This window comes from Topomyia yanbarensis, chromosome 2, assembly GCF_030247195.1.
Source record: "Topomyia yanbarensis strain Yona2022 chromosome 2, ASM3024719v1, whole genome shotgun sequence".
In the NCBI taxonomy this organism is placed as follows: Eukaryota; Metazoa; Arthropoda; class Insecta; order Diptera; family Culicidae; genus Topomyia; species Topomyia yanbarensis.
Genome location: NC_080671.1, coordinates 181574254 through 181599078, shown reverse-complemented (window position 1 = coordinate 181599078; position 24825 = coordinate 181574254). Strand labels below are relative to the sequence as shown.

General features: G+C 37.7%; 1 protein-coding gene across 2 annotated transcripts in view; it reads right to left on the bottom strand.

The window, feature by feature from the left end:
* The window catches only part of LOC131682297 (hemicentin-1-like), a 1033786-nt gene that overhangs the window by 22442 nt on the left and 986519 nt on the right, over window positions 1–24825 (bottom strand). For both annotated transcript variants that reach the window (XM_058963678.1, XM_058963679.1), the window contains exon 5: window positions 15–2168. In XM_058963678.1, the coding sequence (XP_058819661.1) occupies window positions 15–2168 (2154 nt within the window). The remainder of the gene's footprint in view (window positions 1–14; window positions 2169–24825) is intronic.

The window sequence follows — 24825 nt, the reverse complement described above, 5'->3', positions numbered from 1 at the left end:
CGGCATCTACATACTTTCAGCATCAACATACTCTCCGCAGTGCTCATGGTTAGACTTAAGACATAGCTTCACCCTGACTCGCGGTGGAATTTCCTCCTCCAACGCCATCGGCAAATCATCGTCACCAAGCGAACGGGCGCTGCTTCTCCTCGCCGAAATCATATTGTCCAGTACTTCTTCCTTGTACGTGGGCTTGCTACCGGAAACCGCAAGAGTGATCGTTTGCACTACTTGCCACGTAGATATCGGGTTATCGTGGTACCCAATCGATTCGACTATCGCTATCAAGGACAAACAAGTTGCTCCAACATTCACTCCTAGCTGCCTCGTTTCCGGATCGAATCCTACGTGCAGTGGTATTGGAACCTTGCTCACCTTAGTCGTGGTAGCAATTTCATTTGATGGTTCCGAGTTTCCTTTGGCATTAAAAGCTTTCACCTTGAATACGTAGCTCTGGTGTTGATCCAGTGGGGTTACACTGCACGGAACATCGCGCTGACAGTCAAACTCCATCCATTCGGAACTGATATGTTGGATAATGCCGCAATCACCGTTCATCTGATCGTGATGAGGAATTGCCACTTTGCGATAGGAGACATAGAATTTTGTGTTACTAATGCCACCATCGAATCCCGGATCCCAGACTAATGACACATAATTCGATCCGACATCTGCTGCGTGGAGGTTGGTTGGCTTCTCAGGTGGTCCCTTCGGTTGCAGACGGATTTGTGCGCGAATTGTTTCGATCGAGTTCCCAACTCTACAGGTGTAATCTCCGTAGTCCTGATGTTTCAGGTTGTTGATCCTTAATACGCTGGTGTAGATATCATTGTTATCGGTGGTAGTATTGATCTCGTAGTGACCATCGGATGACATGGACAGAGCGGCTGTGTTGGTTCCAAAGTGCCACTGAAACTCCGGTTTCGGGTAAGCTTGCACTCGGCAAAGCACTTCAGCAGTTTCTTTGATTTCGAAGGCTACCTTGTTGTACTGATGAAGCACAATTGGGCCGTGTTCGATGCGAAGATGCATACTAGCATTCGCAGTACTTACTTCATTTTCAAACAGACAGGTGTACATACCTCGATCGCTGGGCAGCAGTTGCGTTTTGTGAGGCCGTGCTTTGCCCTGGAATACGAGCATACTTTGGACGGTGACCATTCCGCTAAGGCCATCGTTGTTGCTGGTGCTGATACGATACATGTTGGCATCTGTAGTTATGTCACGGCCGTCCTTCAACCATCGCACAGTAGGTCGTGGTTTTCCTTTGGCATGACAACTTGCTGAAAAATCGGTATCGCCAACCCGCTTGGTCATATGTTGTTGCATTTTCCCTATAAACTGCGGAGGTTGATGTACTTCTAACTTTATTGTTGCCATGGGTCCATGACCCAGCTCGTTGACTGCGTGACAGTGATAGCTACCTTCACTTCCGAGATGTGCTCTCGGTATCACATACTGCGGTCCTTGTGCTAGGATTGTGTTCGAGGATACCTCGCCGGAAGCATCCTTAAACCAACGAAATTGGGGAACTGGCCATCCGGGAGGATTTGCCGAACATGTTAAAGTGACTCCATTGCCGACGTGTACAACCGGTTTGCTTGGGTTGATGTAAGCCTGACCAGGCCTATGACGTACGAGTAAAGCTACTGTGGAGTTTCCGATCCGCTCAACCATCTTACCACCATACGGTTTAATCATATTGACGGCTCGACACACATACGTTCCGGCATGCTCCGCTTTAACCTCACGAAGCTGCAGAATATCGCCAGCATAGCGAAAGTCGGGGCTGCCCTCTTTGAACCACTCGATGGAAATTGGCGGTGGATTAGATGTCACATTACATCTTATCGTGACGGTTTCCCGTTCTTCCGCTTCCCAGGTCTTGGACTCAATAACAACAACCGGTGCGTACAGGACGTCCAGCGTGATCAACTGCTCACCTACCTTTCCCAAACCGTTATCGGCGGAACAACCATACTCCCCGGCATCTTGGATGGACACCCGCTGAATAGCGTGCGATCGTGATGAACTAATGAAACGTCCATTTCGTGTCCATCGGACATTCGGGACGTTCGGTTTCGCATCGACCGAACACTCCATCTTGGCAGTAGTGTCACGCTCCACTCGCAGTGGATTTTCCGGTCCAATTTTCACTCTGGGGTAATCTGCGAAAGGAAACAGAGAGAAAATAAAAGGGTGCATTAGTGCATTGTGATATGGAGTTAATCTTACTGTAGTTCGAAAAGAGCCAAGGTTTTTATCGTTGCTAAATGAGTGCGATTTGTAGCCACACTCTTGGGACATTCGTGGGGACGGAGAGAACGAAATACAGAATGCAAAAAGTTTCAACAAGTCACTGTTTAGTTAGTCAGCTTTGCACGTTGTGGTTCAGCTATAACAGAGCGGATGGGAGTTGCTTATGGTACCGAACATGAGTTTTCTTGCTTTCCCCACCCAGCAAACCGGGACCCGGTCGATGGGAAACAATTTTCGTAATGTTGTGTATTTGGAAAGGAAGAAGCAGTAAAATCTCTTCTGGCACCGTCCGAAAGCTTGACGCTCGCACTCAGTTCCGATGGTAGGAGGGAAAAGTTTTGCCATGCTTTGGCTTTTTTTTTTGGTTGTGCTCATGGCGGAAGTTTCGTCGTTAGCTGAGGGAGATATTTGAAGCTGGTACATTCATGTTCGTGGTCTACTTCCATAGTTCCGGATGAAATTGCCAAAAAGGACATTCCGAAACACTTTGCAAAGGTGCTGAAGTTATCTTTTTCTCGGAAAAGTTTCCAATCGGCTGCCAAAGCAGAGACAGGGAATGAGATAAGTCGCTCAGCAGGAGACCGTTTATCCAGAAAGGAAGTTACTATGCCACTCACTCCTCTTAGAAAAGATCATTAATCTCAATGTCTTTGAAAGTAATTGAGTTTCGGTTTCGGAAGAAAAACAATTGTTTTGAAGATTAGTTGCTTTACTTCATCGCATTCTGAGGTAGAGGTGTAAGCTGCTTGCGTATAATAATAAAATTCTTTGCGATTGGGTGGGATATAACTTATTCCTTTTGGAGTTCGCTAGTAGTCCACATATTTGTAAGCTTAAGTCTTTTTTTAGAGAAATTTCCATCCAACCAAACTATTCTAAAGTTCTTCCTATCACATTATCAATGGAAACATACAACGTAAACTGGATTCTTCATGACGTCTTGAAAGTCAGACATTACCTTCTACAAGAACATCTATGCTTTGGGCGATTCCACCTAGCCTTCACGACCCTGTGAAATCTCATTCCTTTCATTTAAAGCAAAGCGTTCCTGGAGTTGGTGGTATAAGTTTTTAATTCAATGACGTAGAATGACAATTCTACATATGACGTAGAAGATCTGTAGATAACATTTTCTTAGAAGCGTGGAAAAAAAGGATCCTTCAATGATAACTGTTGCGTGGAATACATACAAAACATCGAATTATCAGGAAGACATTGTACGTCTTTCAACCCATTCCATACAGTGTAGACAGCAATGGATAACGCTGCAACTGACACGACTTCATTTGCCATCTTCGCGCGGTAAAGATAAGCCCCATCCCGGAAGAACACAACAGACGAGCAAACTTTTGCTCATCCATTATGGTAACTAATTAAGTCTAATGTTATGCTTTTTCCTTTTCCACGCTCCGCGAACCTGATGGGCTGTTCCGCAGAGAAAAACGGTGCCAACTGGAGGTGACGTTCGCAGACCGACCAGTCGACCAGTGTGGCCTTGGGCACACGCCAAGGCCATACAACCTAATTTCGACAATGTAAAGTGCCAGCAGCAGAAATAATGGGCACATTTTGTGCTGCGCACCGAAGTTGAGATTAAAACTTGTAAAATGTTTGCTTTCTTGCAAAAGTAAAGATATACGAAGTTTTTTTTCCTGGATAGAAGTTTTGAAATCAGGATTGCGCACGTTGGGATTGGCTCGGTTCAAAATGGGTATATTTGAATTTCGGTATTCTGAAAAAGGGTACTGAAAATATGTGTTTCATGTTTGATTTCATGTAGGCACACGTTATGTTGCATCAAAAGATTTTTCACGCAGTATAGGCTCTCCTTTCCTCTATGTAAATACTAAATAATTTTCCTGTTCGTTAACTAGTTCACAACTTGAAGATCCTTATGCATAAACTATAAATTTAGGAACATTTTTACGATCCGACTGTACCACGATTACATCTTGATCATGATCCGATTTTCGTGTTTGTAAATTATTTCACCAAATCAAAAAAGTCTTGATATTTTCGTTATTTTATAAAAATATTTTTCATGGATTCCAATCAATTAAATTCAATTCAATATTTTTCCAATCATGTTTCGTGAACTGGTTATATGATTCTTACGGCCAATTTATTCACTGGATGAAAGCCGGTTTTCTCTGAAAACCAGTTTTCGGGATGCTGGTGACCAATTGGCCGTTAGTGCATTAGTCACGATTCACCATTCGTGCTTGCGAAATAGTTCACAAAATCATAAAATATCTCCACTTTCATGGTATATTTAATGTAATATGCAATTTTGTGCATGATCCAAATATTTTTACGCGAACAATTTCACAGACCTCAGAATATTATTGATGTATTCGCGAACTGGTTTTTACGTGCCTATGAATAAATTCAAAAATTTAGAAGATATCCCTAATCATTTTCTCTTTCATGCAACTTATGGTCTTGAAATTTTTAGATAAACTATGTCACATACATTTTTATCATAAGTACGAACAGATATAACAAAAATTTTTATCAAAGTTAAAATCATTTTTCCTTTGCAAGTTCAAATTCTTATAGAACAAAGAAGAAATATTCACTCAAGCATGTGTATTGCTGGGCCTTTCGTTTGACTCCTTCCATCATGTTTTGCACAGCCAGCCTCCTTGATCATTTTCCTCGCAGTAGAACTACAGCTCACTGACAACTGCATTTCGTGTCTTTCTCAGGTTCCATTTGACGGTTGCTCAACATTGGGCTGAGCTCTGGTGTATTAGGAGGGTTCATGTCCTCTTGGGCACCACCTAGACGCTGTTCGAAGCGTACTATTCCATGGCATCTTTTCTGCAATAGCAAGATGCCAAATTCGACAATAACATAACCGTACAATTGCGTTGCTTGAGGAAAGGCAACAAACGATATTCCAGGCACTGCTGCACATAAATTACCTGGTTGATGGCCCTGGTTGTGATGTAAATGCCGCTATTCAAGCCACAGCAACAGATAGCCTGCCACACGAGAGATTTATTCGTGAACTTCGACCGCCTAATGTGTTTGAAAATTAATCACTTTTTCTCTTCCAGTTGACGAACAATATTCCAATTCAAGAAGCTTTTTTAAAATCTGCCTTGATGTGGGTATCGTCAATTTATCGGACCCTCTCCCCCCATAAAAGCGTTACGTAATTTATGAATGGTCCCTTAAATGCATCAAAATGAAGTTGACCAATTTTTGTTCGTAACACCCTTGAATAGCACTTCGAACGCAATTATTTATTTGATAAGCACTATGCTATATTTCTCCTAAGTGGAGAACAATAAAAAAAAACTTTTTTTCTGCATTAAGGAGAAAATTGTTCAAAACTATTTTTGCACGTGAAGAGCACAAAACGGATCTCACAAGAATCAGCTAGCGCCAGATAATGAGCAATAAAGCATAGGGCATCTTGCATTGGCCTGATAAGCCAAACCAAATGTTTTGATTTCATTAGTCCTCATCAGCTTAAAATGAGCTTCTTTTCTTGCGGGACATCACGCTTGACTAGGGCTTTGCTCCGTTTTTTTGAGCGGCGCTAGTTTAGTCCGTTAACTAAGTTAGGGTCGGAAACGAAGTCGAAAAGCAAATTCCATAACTAATTTGTTTGATAAGGTTCAGTGTGATGACCAGAACGAAAACGAGAACTGCGGTGAGTGCCAAATATATATTACAAAGTTACAATTTATTGTGTGTGAAGTATTTCACAAATCCATGAGATACCGTCGATCTGGTACGCTTTTAAGATCCAGTTCGTATTATCACGTTACTCCGCGTAAGATATACGTTTGCCCAAGAATAACATATCACGACAACGCGAAGAGATACTACTAGCATCATGATAAAGCTATTGATATCATGAACATGAATCACAGTACTCTTCCACAACAATCAAATAGTAATCTCATGAATCACCTGTCATGAAAACGTACATAAGATATTACAAAAATTGTGACTAACCAACTAAAATCGTGAACATCGAATAATTTTTGGCTCTTTTAGTTGATATAACAAATATTGGCTGCTGCTAGCTTTGAAGAAGCCCAAATACTTTCATTTAAACACGAATAGTTCATTATTTCGGAATTGTTATTGGTCACGATTTTATTAATCGATTCATTTTGCAAAATTGTAATTTTTCCAATGTAGAAAAGGCAGAAACCTGTTAAGGTACAGAAAGCCATAGCGTTATCAGAGATATCACTGTGCGCTAATTTAAGATGTACCTCTTCCTAGCTACTAAATCAGACTCCCAGAATCCTCTTCCAAGCTACTGGACGAAAGAGCAACTCCTCAGATCTTTCAATTTTCACCATGTTTTACCGCCAGCGTCGGCGGTAAAACATGATGATGAGTTATGTTCTACCATAGACCATGCGGTAGACTTGGGTGCAACGCCCAACTCCTACTTAGGGGCCATACACTAATTACGTAAGGGAATATGGGGGGAGGGGGAGTTTCAAAAATTCTTACAAATTCTTATCTAAGGGGGAGGGAGGGTTTGTCCTTTCTTACGTAATATCATAAAACAAGTATGGAAAATGAAATCTATAAGAAAAATATTCTTTTCATTAGAAAAGGGTACTATTGCTTATTTCTGCCATGAACATGATGTAGATCACACAAAACGAGCACATATTGAACATCATAGTTAAGGAAGGGCGGACCTCTAGAATACCTATCCGTCTTTTAATTTCATTGCTTTCGTTTCTCTTAGTCTCAAGTTTGCCGAAAATAGCCAAAAAATCGATACAGTAGAATTCTGAATACTTCTTTTTTGTTGATTTAATTTTACCATGACACCGTAAGCGTTCTTCACAAAAAAAAACAAATTTATCCACAAATACAAGCGTTATACAGGCATTACCAAAGGAAAATTGTACACAATTTTGTGGAACAACATTTTTTTCACAGTCCTATTTTCGAAACATAAAAAACTTATTGTTCAGGAATCCATGAAACTTTATTCATAATTTTTGGGTGCAGCTTTTTCCGTGTACAGACCTACAGATGAACTCTCGAAATCTACGATTTTTTATTATTTTCTATGAAATTGATTTAAAAATACTCCCAGAATTCTCTTCCAAGCTACTGGACGAAACAGCAACTCCTCAGATCTTTCAATTTTCAATTCTGGATACTTCTTTTTTGTTGCTTCAATTTTACCATGAAACCGTGAGTGTTCTTCACAAAAAAAAACAAATATCTTCATAAATACAAGCGTTATACATGCGTTACCAAAGGAAAATTGTACACAATTTTGTGGAACAACACAGTTCACACTCCAGTTTTCGAAACATAAAAACCTTATTGTTTAGGAATTCATGAAACTTTATTCATAATTTTTGGGTGCATCTTTTTCCGTGTACAGACCTACAGATGAACTCTCGAAATCGACGAATTTTTGTTTTTTTTTATGAAATTGATCTAAAAATACAGTTTATTAAAAGTAAATTTTTCTCCCAATTCATAAAATTTAATTTTGAAAATTCTAATGCCATCGTGTTCCTCAGACATTTTTACATAAAAAAATACTTATAATCTCAATATAATTTAAGCGCATCCTGAGATACACAGTTTTGAAGGGAGAAAGTCGCATTTTCTCATATAAAAATCCATTTTTATCGGCCAAATTGCAAAAAATCTTCAAACGGTCATAAAATTCGACCCTGGTCTGCTAGAAGCAAACCAAAAACGTAGTTTTTCATCATAGTCTACTTTACGATAAATTTTATGTGAACTCAAAATACTCAAGTTGGTTTTTTATTGTTGAGCGCTTGTGATTTTATATGGGAAATTGCGACTTTTTTGCTTCAAAACAGTGTCTCAGGATGCGCTCAAATTATATTGAGATTGTAGTGATTTTTATGTAAAAATGTCTGAGGAACACGATGGCATTAGAATTTTCAAAATTAAAACATATGTACCTGGAGAAAAATTTACTTAATATTTAACTGAAAAAATCGCATAGTTGGCAGCACTGCCGTTAAAAGTTGATATTTTTTCTAGACTTCTTGAACAATTTTCTTCATAAACCATCTTGCGGTTTGATTTTAGAGTAAATTGAACCGGAAATATGATCAAATGAAAATCAAGAGTTTTGACAGTTTGTCAAAACGGGGGGTGCTTCAATGGCCCGAGGGGTGGTTCAATTGACACAAAAATTTGGGTTTTTTATATATTGGCCCTAGATGAACTATTCTACCAAATTTGGCTCAAATCCGTGAAAGTCGATTACACGTGCCTTGATCACTTCGCGTGGAATGACCCACATGTAAGCTGTTTGTTTTTGTTTAATATGTTTATTTAGCACGGCTCATAGCGGCAGCTTAACGGAGCCGTTGTTCTTTGATAAGTATACAATATGTAAAAAATATAAATAAAAACAAATATTATTAATTATACGTTGGACTCGTGCACGCAACTTTCTATCGTGTGTGGATATTATCTTTCGCGGCGGAAACACATTTATCTGCTCGTCTATAGCATCGTGGGGGTTATTAAATTATCTCTTATCTGTCATGTCAAGGTCTTCATTGTGAAAACTGCTTTGGTTCACGTGTTCTTCCCTACTTCTTACACTTACGATTAAATCGGAGGGTAATCTCGTCGCATTCTTATTAACTTCCTCGCCAATTTCGGGATGTTGGATGATGATAGATTAAATAGATTTTGAGGTTCTGGATGCTGCCACAAATTTGGTAACAGTTTCGCATATTGGCATTGCAAACACTGTTTCGAATGGGTTTCGTTTAAATGATTGGCAATCGGTTGAGATGCATTATCCTCTACATCTTCCGCAAAAGGTTGTCCATAGTGCACTGTCTGATTGCACACAGGAATTTGTCCTTCATACGTGCATAATGTCGTTTGTTTAATAAGAGTGAAAAGTTTTTCGATCCGGTACTGGGAAATATGTCATGTGGCCTTACGTCTATGCAGTCGTTTTCCATATACACGGGAATCTCAATTCCAACGTCACTTTCAACCACGTGTTTTAAGTTGTTCCGAAAAACGAAACGTTCGGCTTGTTTTGACGTATTGAATGATCGGGGCAGATCCATAAAAAATCGGGAGGGGTTCGAAATTTCGATTTTTTTGTTGGAGACGAACCACTGCGACCAGTATTTAGATCTATTGTGGTAGTTAATAATTTCGATTGTAAAATGAATGTTGTACAATATGTAAAACGTAAAAACCACATTTAACGAAAATCAGTATCATTTAGTTTTAAAAGATTTTGAGTTTGAAACTAACATAAAATTCAAACTAATTTAAAATTTTTCAAAAAGTTGAAAATTTCCGGGAAGGGTCCGGACCCTTAGAACCCTCCCCCTGGATCCGCCACTGGAATGATATCAATACTGCATTGCGAACATGACGATACTGAAGATAGGTACTTTCGTAATCCTTAAGTATTTTTTAATTTGCGTAATTAGCAAAAAGCGCATTATGGTGTTCAAATAAAAATTAAACGTAATGCGTTCAGAAAACCGTTTATGAAAAACCTAGCAACCGAGTTAACTGCCCCATTGTTCTGGCTGTTTAATAAGTCTTTGCAATCTGGACAGTTCCCTAAAATATGGAAAAAAATTTTTTTTAGTGCCTATATATAAATCTGGCAAAAAATCTGACGTACGTAATTATCGTGGGATAGCCATAATCTCCTGTATTCCGAAACTTTTCGAATCAATCATTAACGAAAAAATATTTCTTCAAATAAAAACAGAATTTCCAACCTCCAGCATGGTTTCTTAAAAGGTCGTTCGACCTTAACAAACTTACTAGAATTTATTAATTATACACTGATTGCAATGGATAATGGAAACTACGTGGAGGCACTTTATACAGACTTTAGTAAAGCATTTGATCGCATTGACATCCTAATGTTACTTTATAAATTGAAAAAGATCGGCATTGAGCCTGGGCTACTTACATGGTTAGAATCATATCTCTTCGAACATCAGCAAATAATTAAATTTAAAGGAAAGCAATTTAATCCAATTAAAGTCACCTCAGAAGTTCCACAAGGCTCTCATTTAGGCCCTCTATTGTTTATTTTATACGTGAACGATATCTCCTTCATTCTCGAAAAACTGAAAATACTAATTTAAGCGGACGATATGAAACTTTATTAATACATTAATACATTAATACATTAATACATTTCAAAACGAAATACAAATTTTCCACATGTGGTGTCAAAAAAGCCTGTTACAACTGAACGTGAAAAAGTGTAATTCAATAACCTTTAGTCGAAAACGACAAACACCGAATGTTGAGATTGCCTTAGGAAATCAGACTGTAGTAAAATGTGAAAGAATTAGGGATTTAGGTGTTATATTAGATTCAAAGTTAAATTTTATTGATCATTATAACACAATTATACACAAAGCTAACAACATGCTCAGTTTTATAAAACGCTTTAGCTATCATTTTGAAGATCCTTATACAATAAAAACATTATATATTGCATATGTTAGGTCGATATTGGAATATTGCAGTATTATTTGGTACCCTTTTTCAAGCAGACATAAAGAACGAACAGAATCGGTACAAAAACAGTTTTTATTATTTGCCCTTCGTAAATTAGGATGGACAGCATTCCCTCTGCCATCTTATGAAGCACGCTGCTTGCTTATCAATATTCAAACATTAAAGGAGCGTCGCGAATTTGCAATGCTCTCATTCATTAATAATATCGTTTCGCATCGTATCGATTCAGCTGAAATTTTATCCAAATTGAACTTTTATGCACCTTCACGACAGCTACGAAATCGAAGTATATTTTCAATAACTCCTTTTCGCACAAACTATGCAAAATATAGCCCCATAAATCGAATGATGTCTATTTATAATCACTATTGCGACTCAGTTGAGGTTTCAATGTCTAAACTGAAACTAAAACAATATTTTATACACAAAAGAAATTCTAATGCGTAAGAGGATGATTCTGTAAAAGCAGAAATTGCTTTATTTATACTAAATTCACGAAATATACACATTAGTAGTTAAGGAAATCTGTAGTTGATTGACGAAATAAATAAATAAATAAAATAAAAAAAATAAAAAAAAATTAAAAAAAATAAAAAAAAAATAAAAAAATGTAATATAATACAATTGAAAATATAAAAGTGCTTTCAAATTATTTCAGAACATTAAATTGTAGACCATATGCTACCAAAATAAGCAAACAACAGTGGTTGTCAACGATTTTTCGTACATTTTGTTTCAATTTGAAAAAAAAAGAGTGATAAAACAACACTCTTTATCTGATGGGCAAAAAATACACTACACAAGGCTTAACCATTAATTTCTAAAGTAAAATGAACATACCAATCTGGACGAAATTATCTGGTGCCGCTGACACAAGCGGCATCTCACCCGAAATGGCAAAAAATAGCTTCTTTAGTATTACAAAAACTACTTGAGCGCATTTTAGATGATTGATGAAAATAATGTAATCGTATATAGTTGGATGTACTCTGGTGCAGCATTGATTTATGGAAATGTGCAACATCGCACCAGAAATTACTATATACAAATCATGACTAATCATTAACTCTTCTTTTCCTGAAATTTTCAAGAGAATCCGATAAACAATAAAAATTTTAAGTATTAAGTGTAATAATTAAGTAATTATGTGCATTTTGTCTTTTGTTTTTCTTTCCACTATAGTCTTCGAATGTCTAATACCTGCACTGTCGCTCCTAAACCGCAATCATCTAGAATGAACCGTTAGAAATAGGCCGAAGCAATAATCGCCAACACTCTCGGGCTCAACCCTAGCGAGGCCTCTCTTTTGACACGATGACCCACTGTGCGAAAAATTGCCGAGCTGTCCTTGATGCCTACCAATCGTGACTCCGAACCCTGCTCCAGCGGAAAGTGCCATGAATTATTCACAAGAGTCTAGCTGAGCTCCGCCGGAAGAAACGAACGCATCCTGCCAGGCGAAACTGCCGCGAAAACAAGCTTGCCTGGAACATCACACGCTCCCCAGTCGGACGGAAGTAGCGGAAAATGCCGCCGTCGGCCATGTCAAGTGGTGCTCGGTACTTAGGGTAGGTAGGGTGCCAACAGTTATTTTTTCGCGAAAGTTTACTTTTGCCTTTTGGCTTCTAAATATACGGACGGCAGAACTAGTAAAATGTTTTCGCCGAGCCAAGTTGGCTTGGGTAAACAAGCAATTACGTAGTCTGAATAATGTAATGAAGAAATTAGGGATAATTTTGTGCTGTTCAGCAAAAACAGTAGGAACAAAGGGTCAACTGCGCTGGAAGTGGCAGAAGGCCATTTTTGGTATAGTTTCCCCGTTCCTATTCCGTGGCTGAATCGGAGGGCAAACTAATGGTAATTCTTGCAACTATAGTTCTATTCTGGCGCTATTTGCCGTCTGTGGTCGAATCGATGTCCATTCTGGGGTATAATTTTCCTCCAACGATGCCGACGAAGGGAACAGTTTATTTCATTGGATCACGGAAGGAAGGCCACGGGTGCTGTGTCGAAAGAAATGCTCATTTCGTACAAAGGGATACGGATGTTCCCTAGGAGAAAAGATATGGTCTCGATGCTCGTCACGTACCGATGGTTTGGGAGTTTTGTGGGAATGAACGAGATTTTTCGTTATGACCCTTGTGAGCATCCATCGTGACTGTGGAAAGCCAAAAACATTTGAGAAAGAGGTTGTTGCCGATTTAGTAACTTTACTGCCGTAACGAATCTCGATCGAATCTCGTATGATTTCGAGAGTGTACCTGGTTAGTAGTAATTACGGCCGATGTTGGAAGATTTAAGTTATTCAATTTGTCATGCACTGAATACAAATTCAAGTGATTTTTCAAAAGCTTTTTGCCTTTCTCAATAGAAAGGTATTGCAATTGCTCTGAAAACCGACTTTTTAACGGAGGCCCGGAGGGCCGAGTGACATATACCATTCGATTCAGTTCGTCGAGTTCGGCAAATGTCTGTGTGTGTGTATGTATGTGTGTATGTATGTATGTGTGTGTGTGTATGTGTGTGTGTATGTGACCAAAAATGTCACTCATTTTTCTCAGAGATGGCTGAACCGATTTTGACAAACTTAGTCTCAAATGAAAGGTGCAACATTCCCATAGGCTGCTATTGAATTTCTAATGGATCCGACTTCCGGTTCCGGAATTACAGGGTGATAAGTACGAACACGCAGAAAATGTCGATTTTAATAAATTCTGCAATGAATGTATAAAGGTGAAAAATTTTCCAAAATATGACCACAACTGCTTCGATTTGTAGTATTAGGTCACTAGCATCCATTCAAAGTCTATTTGGCCACATTGGCCACCATCCTCGGTTCCGGAAGCCCCGGCGGAAGTATCTAAATTCAGAATAACAGTCACATCGGTTTCTCGGAGATGGCTAGACCGATTCGACTAAACTTGGCCTCAAATGAAAGGTATTGCGTCCCCGTAAATGGCTATTTAATTTCATCCCGATCCGACTTCCGGTTCCGGAGTTACAGGTTGTGGCGTGCGATCACATAGCAAATTGTGATTCAAACCGATACTCCGATGAAAGCAAAAAAGGTAAAAATTTCGCTAAAATGTCTCTCAAACAACTTAAATTTGCTGTTCTAGGTCACCGACGGCCAACCAAACTTTCGTTGACTACATTGACCACCATAGACGGTTCCGGAAGTGCCCGGGAAAAGCGGCCATCTTTCAAAATTTACGAACTCGCATCAGTTTCCCGGAAATGGTTAGGCCGATTTTCACAAACTTAGTCCCAAATGATAGCTATAATATCCCCACAGATGTCTATAAAATTTCGTACGGATCGCTTATATGGGTCCGGAAATATAGACTAAATCGTCTGGTCACATATGAAATTCCCATATAAGCCGGAACTCAATTTTTTTTTCAAAGGGGGGACCACATGAAATTTCAGAAATCGAATTCGTATTTTTGATGCCAAACATCTTTAAAATGCATGAAACGTCGAGATTTTATGTTATCTCGAAAATTTTTTTTTTATAAAAATCGACTTTTTGGGACTGCCGATTTTGCACCTTTTTGCCTTTCTCAATAGAAAGGTATTGCAATTGCTCTGAAAACCGACTTTTTAACGGAGGCCCGGAGGGCCGAGTGACATATACCATTCGATTCAGTTCGTCGAGTTCCGCAAATGTCTGTGTGTGTATGTATGTGTGTATGTATGTATGTGTGTGTGTATGTGTGTGTGTATGTGACCAAAAATGTCACTCATTTTTCTCATAGATGGCTGAACCGATTTTGACAAACTTAGTCTCAAATGAAAGGTGCAACGTTCCCATAGGCTGCTATTGAATTTCTAATGGATCCGACCTCCGGTTCCGGAATTACAGGGTGATAAGTACGAACACGCAGAAAATGTCGATTTTAATAAATTCTGCAATGAATGTATAAAGGTGAAAAATTTTCCAAAATATGACCACAACTGCTTCGATTTGTAGTATTAGGTCACTAGCATCCATTCAAAGTCTATTTGGCCACATTGGCCACCATCCTCGGTTCCGGAAGCCCCGGCGGAAGTATCTAAATTCAGAATAACAGTCACATCGGTTTCTCGGAGATGGCTAGACCGATTCGACTAAACTTGGCCTCAAATGAAAGGTATTGCGTCCCCGTAAATGGCTATTTAATTTCATCCCGATCCGACTTCCGGTTCCGGAGTTACAGGTTGTGGCGTGCGATCACATAGCAAATTGTGATTCAAACCGATACTCCGATGAAAGCAAAAAAGGTAAAAATTTCGCTAAAATGTCTCTCAAACAACTTAAATTTGCTGTTCTAGGTCACCGACGGCCAACCAAACTTTCGTTGACTACATTGACCACCATAGACGGTTCCGGAAGTGCCCGGGAAAAGCGGCCATCTTTCAAAATTTACGAACTCGCATCAGTTTCCCGGAAATGGTTAGGCCGATTTTCACAAACTTAGTCCCAAATGATAGCTATAATATCCCCACAGATGTCTATAAAATTTCGTACGGATCGCTTATATGGGTCCGGAAATATAGACTAAATCGTCTGGTCACATATGAAATTCCCATATAAGCCGGAACTCAATTTTTTTTTCAAAGGGGGGACCACATGAAATTTCAGAAATCGAATTCGTATTTTTGATGCCAAACATCTTTAAAATGCATGAAACGTCGAGATTTTATGTTATCTCGAAAATTTTTTTTTTATAAAAATCGACTTTTTGGGACTTTGCCGATTTTGCACCTTTTTGCCTTTCTCAATAGAAAGGTATTGCAATTGCTCTGAAAACCGACTTTTTAACGGAGGCCCGGAGGGCCGAGTGACATATACCATTCGATTCAGTTCGTCGAGTTCCGCAAATGTCTGTGTGTGTATGTATGTGTGTATGTATGTATGTGTGTGTGTATGTGTGTGTGTATGTGACCAAAAATGTCACTCATTTTTCTCATAGATGGCTGAACCGATTTTGACAAACTTAGTCTCAAATGAAAGGTGCAACGTTCCCATAGGCTGCTATTGAATTTCTAATGGATCCGACCTCCGGTTCCGGAATTACAGGGTGATAAGTACGAACACGCAGAAAATGTCGATTTTAATAAATTCTGCAATGAATGTATAAAGGTGAAAAATTTTCCAAAATATGACCACAACTGCTTCGATTTGTAGTATTAGGTCACTAGCATCCATTCAAAGTCTATTTGGCCACATTGGCCACCATCCTCGGTTCCGGAAGCCCCGGCGGAAGTATCTAAATTCAGAATAACAGTCACATCGGTTTCTCGGAGATGGCTAGACCGATTCGACTAAACTTGGCCTCAAATGAAAGGTATTGCGTCCCCGTAAATGGCTATTTAATTTCATCCCGATCCGACTTCCGGTTCCGGAGTTACAGGTTGTGGCGTGCGATCACATAGCAAATTGTGATTCAAACCGATACTCCGATGAAAGAAAAAAGGTACAAATTTCGCTAAAATGTCTCTCAAACAACTTAAATTTGCTGTTCTAGGTCACCGACGGCCAACCAAACTTTCGTTGACTACATTAACCACCATAGACGGTTCCGGAAGTGCCCGGGAAAAGCGGCCATCTTTCAAAATTTACGAACTCACATCAGTTTCCCGGAAATGGTTGGGCCAATTTTCACAAACTTAGTCCCAAATGATAGCTATAATATCCCCATAGATGTCTATAAAATTTCGTACGGATCGCTTATATGGTTCCGGAAATATAGACTAAACCGTCCGGTCACATATGAAATTCCCATATAAACCGGAACTCAAATTTTTTTTCAAAGGGGGGACCACATGAAATTTCAGAAATCGAATTCGTATTTTTGATGCCATACATCTTTAAAATGCATGAAACGTCGAGATTTTATGTTATCTCGAAAAAAATTTTTTTTTATAAAAATCGACTTTTTGGGACTTTGCCGATTTCGCACCTTTTTTCAGTTCAATATTACCGTGGCTGTTTTTTTTTCAAAATTTTAGAACTCGAACTCTTTTAATGAATATAAACAACGCACACATTCTCGTGATTCATAATTGAGAAAGGCACAATTGCACCGCTAGGTGGATTAAAATAGGTTTTGTAGATTTTGTTGATATGAGCTTGATGGGTTAGTGTTCCAATAGACTTATAATTTTGATGCAAAATTTTACGCAATTTTTTGCTTAGAATATAATAAAATAGAACAAAAAATATAGTCAAAATAAGTTTTTGAACAGGTGTTCCTATAGTGCGGTGGTCGCCACCTACGCATGCTTTGCTTCTACTAACTACCGTAGGTTAAGTGATTTTAAATACATGGGTAAGTTTAAAGCCAAAAAGAATCCCATGGATTTTCAATCAATTTTTCTATAAAAGTTTTCCTTGGCAGTGCAACTTTGAGCGGATATCGCCTGCTTCAGGTGATATTTGTTTTTGACACTGAACAATTCTTCACTGTCACCGGCAGTTTAGTTTTGCTAGCCACTGACATGTTGTCGACGAGAGGTAGTTTGTCCCAGAAAGCAAGAATATGCATTTCTCCCTGATTGTCATCACGTCATTCTCATTCTCCTTTTGCGTGGTCTGATTCCCTCCAAACTCTAACTCGTTGATGGACTGCGAGTGGGAAACTATTCTGTCGTTACTGCTACAGCCTGTCATTTACTGCTGATGCTGTAGAAGCACAAATCGCTACAGTTTCGCTTCATTTAAATGTCACCCAATTATCTTAAACGACCAGCAAGCGTGACATTTCGAACCCTGCTCCGGTTGGAATGGTTGATGATACCCATTTGATGGTGGCACGCGTGGTGAATGCATTTTCTAGTGTGGATGATGATCCAGAGGCGCACTCACAGCACGCGATAATGCGCCGCGCGGGAAATGAAGAGCTTGATGAATTGCTGCACATTCGCTTCATCCGTTCGCTGCGATGCGACACGGCTCAGTGTCAGTGCAAGTGGAGCAAGTGGAGCAAGCTGACAGAGACGTGATGACGACCGCACTTTGCTACGCTGCTGCTTTGTACCAACCTAGAATAGGCTACTGTTATAGAATGATATCAGGACCGAAGGATGTAAGAAGCTGCTATCGGTCGGTCTAGTGGATAATCCCTGTTGCACGGCACTATATATGCGTACTTTGGCAAATGGTGGTTGGAAATAATACCTCGTATAAATCTACAACCACCGGCATCACTCACGGAACCTTGACGATACGGGGGGAAATACACATTGGGGAGATGAATGACAACGGTAGGTTCGATGTCGCTTTGGATAGTGGAAGGAGGAAGGTGGGTTGCTAGATGTTACTGCAACTATAATGAACTGTTTTTTTTTTGCAAAATTATAATAACCTTTGCATATCATTCATGCAGAATACAACTATGGTTTTACCCAGAGGATTTTTTGTTGTTCGAGCTGGCAAATATAATAAGAAACTTCATTAATAAACTGTGATTTTGGGCAAATTTAATAGTGAATACCTCTAGATTCTGTAAGAAACTCTTGTTGCTTTCTAATTGAAATTTAATTACATTGAAAGCTTTTTTGGAAATTTTGTTGCCGATAGAAGTCGTAGAGCATCTGAGAAGGTCCACCAAAAATTTTTAAAACCGTGACCATCTTCGATTCCGATGAAACACGTTTAAACGATTCACCGGTCCGGAAGACTAAACTTTTTTCACAGTCAATCACAACATTTTAACTCAAGACTCAAGAGCAATCTTTTACTAGGGCGTAGACATTTTTACAAAGCAGCGTTTGTTAAATTATGTTAAAAATTAACAACTTTTAAACACACACTCTTAGAAAAAATGAAAATTACATTTGACGTAAACAACGCAGCGACGTGTTTTTCTGTCCGATAATAGGATTTTACATGCTATGATATGTAAAATTGAATATTGTGACTCTTTTGATGTAAAACTCAGACTGAATGACCTAGAAAAAGTCGAATATCTCACATTTTTGCATATAATAAAATGTAAATTTATGTGAATTGGGACGCTCCTTTTATGTGCATCTGGCAAGACGTAAAGTTACATGATTTTTTTTTGCTGTGTATATTTAGAATTTATACTGTTTACAGTCAAAAATAAAATTTTCTTATACAATGTAATTATAAACGCTATTTCAAATCAAAATGCCTATACCAAAACATTTCAGAATGTACTGGGCGCGAAAGATATATACCGTAGACTATAAAAATCTAAAAATGATGGTTCTACGATCCAAATCAAATGAAATAGGTTTTCAACATGTTGTTTTGAACTTGAAAGAGGAAAAAATCTCAACTCATTCCCTACTACGTTCAAATCGCAGTTGTTCCTTTGCATTATTCATTCAAACAGCCGATCTGCTCAATCATTTTCCATTCATTTTCAATTTCATTGACTCTGTCAATATCTTTCTATTGGGGTATTGACTAAGTTTTTCAAGCAAAACTACTTTGAACATACGTCTTACTGTTCATGTTAGCATGAAAACGCAAAACATGTCAACATTTAACCTAAACTTGCGTCTACAGAGCAGATGACAACTTTGGTTGGTGAATGAAAACGCATCAACTTGCAATGAAGAATTACGGTTTAGTTATGAAAATCCCGCCAACTCGAAAGTGAATGATTAAGGGAGGCTTTGAATTTGAATCATGATTGGGTTTGATTGAACTGAAAGTTGGCATTTGAAAATGAAAATTTGCACCACTGGTGTGAGGTATTGATGCGAAGCAAGTCACATGACTTTACTATGTTTCCTTATTTTTAAATGAATTAATAATATACAAACAACTCATAAGAAATAATTTTACCCGACAAATTCGAATCAATTATTATTCTTTGCAACTCAGACCTCATTAGAGGATTTAGTGGGGAAGGGGGTGGTGGTAAGGGCTTCAGCGTGAAAAACACGTTTTTTGCGATTTTTTTTTAGAAATTTGGGTGGAGCTAATTGATTAAAACTTTTGCGCATTGTAATGTATCATTTCAATAACATTCTGTGATTTTTTATGCATAAATATTAACACGCGACACAGTGACGAAGCTTTTGTTGAACGTCTCTGGAAAAACACGATTTGCGGTGCTAACTGCCATTCAAAAACTACTTAACCGATTTATTTATAAAATGGCAGTTTTCCATGAAAAATTGATTTTTTTATTTCAAATGAGTGCAAAAATCCCTTAATTGAAAAATTCTCTCGAAAACTCAACGTAGAATGCGTATGCGAAGTTTGAAATAAATCGTTTATAATTTTTGAATGGCAGTTAACACCGCAAATTGTGTTTTTTCAGATACGTTCTGTAAAAAAGCTTCGTCACCGTGTCGTTTGTCATATTTATGCATAGAATAGTTACAGAATGTTATAAAATGTTAAATTATAATTTACAAAAGTTTTAATCGATACGCTTCATCCCATTTTCTAAAAAAATCGCGAAAAAAGTGTTTTTTTCACGCTTAAACCCTTACCGCGATTTTGAAGGCGTAGTTGGTAAATCGACTGCCTTGTACGCAGCTCACCTTGGTTCGTTTCCCAACCCCGTAAATGGGGTTAGAGATTTTCCCAAAAGATATCTAACCCGAAAAGAGGAGAATGACCCTAAGGTTAAAACCTCTAAAATCAAAATAAAAAACGCTTTTAATCCACCTAACAGTGTGATGAGACATTTCTTATAACTCTTATCACTCTCTTCGGATATTATATCGTTTGAGAACATTTAGAACTTGATGCTTCGCGATGTTTTTGATAACACATACTACATGGGATTGTGGCAGGACACAGAGAATCGCTCAAATCAGCATAGGACAACATCAGTGCTAGAAATCTCAAACCAAATCAATGGGAAAGCGAAAAAGTGGCCCATAAAATAGACATACAAACGAATTATTGCTAATGCTCTGTTAATAAAATATCTAAATTCCTCAATCAATGCATTGTGGTGGGAAAACTGAATTTTCCTAAAGGGGTTATGTATATTGTACTGAGCCAAAAAATCGAATTTTTTTTTGAATCGGAATGAAGTTTATACTTTACTCAAATTTTCAACGCGACTGAGACCTAAATATCAACGCTTTTTCTGGAAAAAAGCGATACTAGCAGTGACACCATTCAAAGAAAATCAACAGTGAATATTTCCAGACTTGGTTTTATTTCCTATTTAAGAAATATTGTGTTTTTTACATCCTAGATTGCATGATTCAGTGATCGAAACCCAAAACTTCATGAAGTATTTGAAATTATTAAATTAAAATTTGTGTTTGCTATTGAAATTGACAAAATGATAGTATCGCCCCTTTGACGATTGTTTACTTTTTCGGTCCCACCTATCAGCATTGAAGTATCACCCTTACATTTTGTTTACAATACCAATTTTACAATTGGTGGGGGTTTGGTGAAAATCGATCTTACTGTCCAAACGGCATAATTCCGAAACCGTAATTTTTTAAGTTTTAAAATTATGCAGAATTAATTTTTCAAAAAATAGTAACAGAGTTCGTGTTTTTAGCGAATTTGTTGAGACTTTATTGTAGTCATGAATATTAACCTGAGAAAATTCACCATAAATACTTCTTGGACGATATACCGTCAAAATTATTTTATCAAATGATGCGCTGTTTAACGTTTGTAAAACTCATCGAAGATACTAACCCTCCGAAATTGGCGGTTTCAAAATGATGTTATCTTGACCTTAAATTACTGTTTTTGAACATTTGACCTATACATATAATTGGTCATACAACAAAAATCAAATTCTCATCAAAATCGATCAGAACCTGCTAGAGTCGAATGGAAATCGTAATTTTTCATAAATTTCTCTCTTCATTCGGAAAGTGTTATCCTCGTTATTAATCATATTACGTTTTCGTCTCAACTCGACGCATTCCCAAAATGAAAACCTGTTTTAATCCATCTAGTGGTGCAATTGTGCTTTTCTCATTTGTCCAGACTACGATTCCATGGCTGGTTATGTTCAATACAATGGTGGAATTAAATATTACATGTTCAGTTCGATTTGCACATACGTACAATGGATCGACAGCCACGATCTCGAGATACTGACCGCCGCTGGTTCCAAGCGATGTTTCAGTATCACATAGTAAGATCCGGGAGGTTCGGGTCCTGCCGAAAATTTTCAACTTGTTAAGAAATTTTAAACTAGTTTTAATTTTAAAGTAGCAACCACTTACTGCATACTCCCTCCGGGCCGGTATGATTGACGATTTTTAGAGTGATTGGATAACCTTTCTATATGAGAAAGGCAAAAATGTCCCAAAAAAATCAATTTTTGTCAAACATTTTTTTTTTTTCGAGTTTACATCAAATCTCGATGTTTCATGCATTATAAAGTCATTTGGCATCAAAAATACAAATTTGATTTTGAAAATTTTTCATTTCAGTTTATATGGGAATTTGCTGTGTGATTGCACTCTTCAACTCGTAACTCCGGAACCGGAAGTCCAATCAATAAAAAAAATCAATTGCAGCCGATGGGAAGGTTGTACCTTTCATTTGAGACTAACTTTGTGCAAATCGATCCAGCCATCTCTGATTAACAGAGGTCACATTTTTTTTCACATACACACATACACACACATACATACATACACACACAGACATTTTCCGATCTCGACGAACTGAGTCGATTGGCATATGACACTCGGCCCTCCCGGTCGGGATTAGATTGACGAATTTTAGAGTGAATGAGAAAGGCAAAAACATTTTAGCAAATGTTGAAAGTTATGCATTTTTTTTTTTGGTGAGCTGTTCTATGTTTCATAGACATTAAATCAATTTTAACTTCGCTTCCTATTAAATAAAGACCCTTACTACAGTACATCTCTACAAAAACGAGCTCAATTTGAAAAAAAAATCTGAGGATTATGATTGATTACAGAACTCTGGAATTTTCTATTGGAATGTTTTCAGGCAGGATTTTGATATTGATGCAATTAGACAACTGTGAAATCAAGACCAATAGATCAGTTACATATCAGGACCCCATTCCGACAATTTATCAAAAGTCCTCATGATGTTTACAACAACAGGATATCAATGTACGGATCAGATAATTGTTATTGTAATATTGAATTAAATCAGTCTGCATCAATAAATTTTCAACTTCAATCCATTTTTTTTTTGGTGTGGTGGGGGGGGGGCGTTGTATGGTGTTAAACCCCAAAACCTTCTCTTGGCAACGCCATTGCTTGGAGTTATTTATTTCGCTTTTCATTTTCCGATGTGTTTCAGATCGATCCGATGGTCATGAGTTAGAAAAATTGCAGTCAGAAGGTTCGCACAAATGAACATTTTTGCACTGATAAGTTATCAAGTTCCTTCCAGACAACTTGGAAGTGTCGGTGATTATTTCTAGCGGTTGTAGATAGAAAAATGAAATACAAAATTCGTTTTATCGAAATAATGTTTGGCTTATTTCAATGGATTATTACTATATTGAACAATAAATAGGCGACAAAGAGTAATCCACAAACAACCAGTCATAACTTTTAAAGTATTCAAAATAGATATTTGAAGTCTTCAGTAAAGTTATTCGCAAAAGTAAGAGCTACAAATTTGCTGAAGGCATCATTTCGATATAATCACTTCCAAGAAAATTTGTGAAAATATCTCACTCATAGGGGGATGAATCAGCAAAAGCACAATACCAAAAGAAAGGGCATAATGCCTCCATTAAATTCTCCGAAGATACTATTGACCTAAAATAAGCCGTTTTGGCGTTAAAAATAGATTACATGTTTTTGGTCATATTTCTGGCAATGGGAAATGATAAAAATCTTTCGTCCGCATTTAATGGTTAATATCTCTTTTGATAATAGTCCGATTTCAACAATCTATAGCTTGTTCGAAAGGTATTTGTTAAAGCTATCTAAAAACATATAAATTGTTAATCTATATTGTCAACTTCGGCAAATAATTCCAAGAAACTGCAAAAAACGCCATTTTTACACATTCAAACATTCATATCTTGGAAACTAAACATTAGAATCAAAAACAAATTAATAGCGTTCATACTGTTTTTTAGTTCTTTCATTTAAAATTGGTTTGGATAAGATCGGTTCAGCCATTGCTGAGAAACACGAATGAGAATTTGTCCGTTACATACACACACACACACAGACACACACACAGACATTGTCCCAAATCGTCGAGCTGAGTCGATTGGTATATAAGACTCGGCCCTCCGGGCCTCGGAAAAAATCTTGAAAGTTTGAGCGAATTCTATACATTTTTTTTATAAGAAATGTAAAACGATGGACCCAAGTAGCAATTGAAACTTACTGAAAGTTTGAGTCGTTCCACAGTTAACGAATTTCGCGCTAAATCGAATTCGGAGTTGGCAGCACCCTCTCAGATTTTAAAGAAACTTTCTGTACATGAAGACTTGGTCACAAAAAGCTACTTCGCATACTTTGTTTTTCCAAAAATGATCAAGACTGTTTTTTACAATTTTTTAACAAACTATTTTTTACAATTTTTTTCAAATGGCTATAGTCTCAAAATTACAAATGCTACAAAAAAAAATTTGTGGGAGTGATTTTTACAAAATAGTCAAATTTTTGAATAAAAATATTGAAAAAATTCTTCATCGACGCCTGCACTGAAAAAATCGATTTAAAAAATTTAAAGTCGATTTACAAAAAAAACCATCTTTGATTTGAATGAAATTTTGTTCCAAGATAGGAAATTATGTTCCCTAACTACCGTCAAAAATTCAATTTGGGCACTTTTAAGAAAAAAAAGTTATTTGAAAAAAAACTTTTCCTAGTCCAAACTGAATTTTTTTTCCAGTGTATTTTTATCGAAAACTAAACCAATGAAAGCCATAATCATCTCAGAATCCAATAAAACTCAGCAATCGGTCGATACGAGTTTTGGTCGGATGCTGGTTTTCCTAGTTTTTAAATGGCAATGACCTTAACTTGCCTCCAGTCATGAGTGACAATATTACCCTCAAGAAACTTTTTAAATAAATTCTAGCGTCTCTTGGCAGAGTCTGGCAAATTCTTTAACAAGCTAAATTTGATTCTGTCTGGCCCTGGGGCTTTATT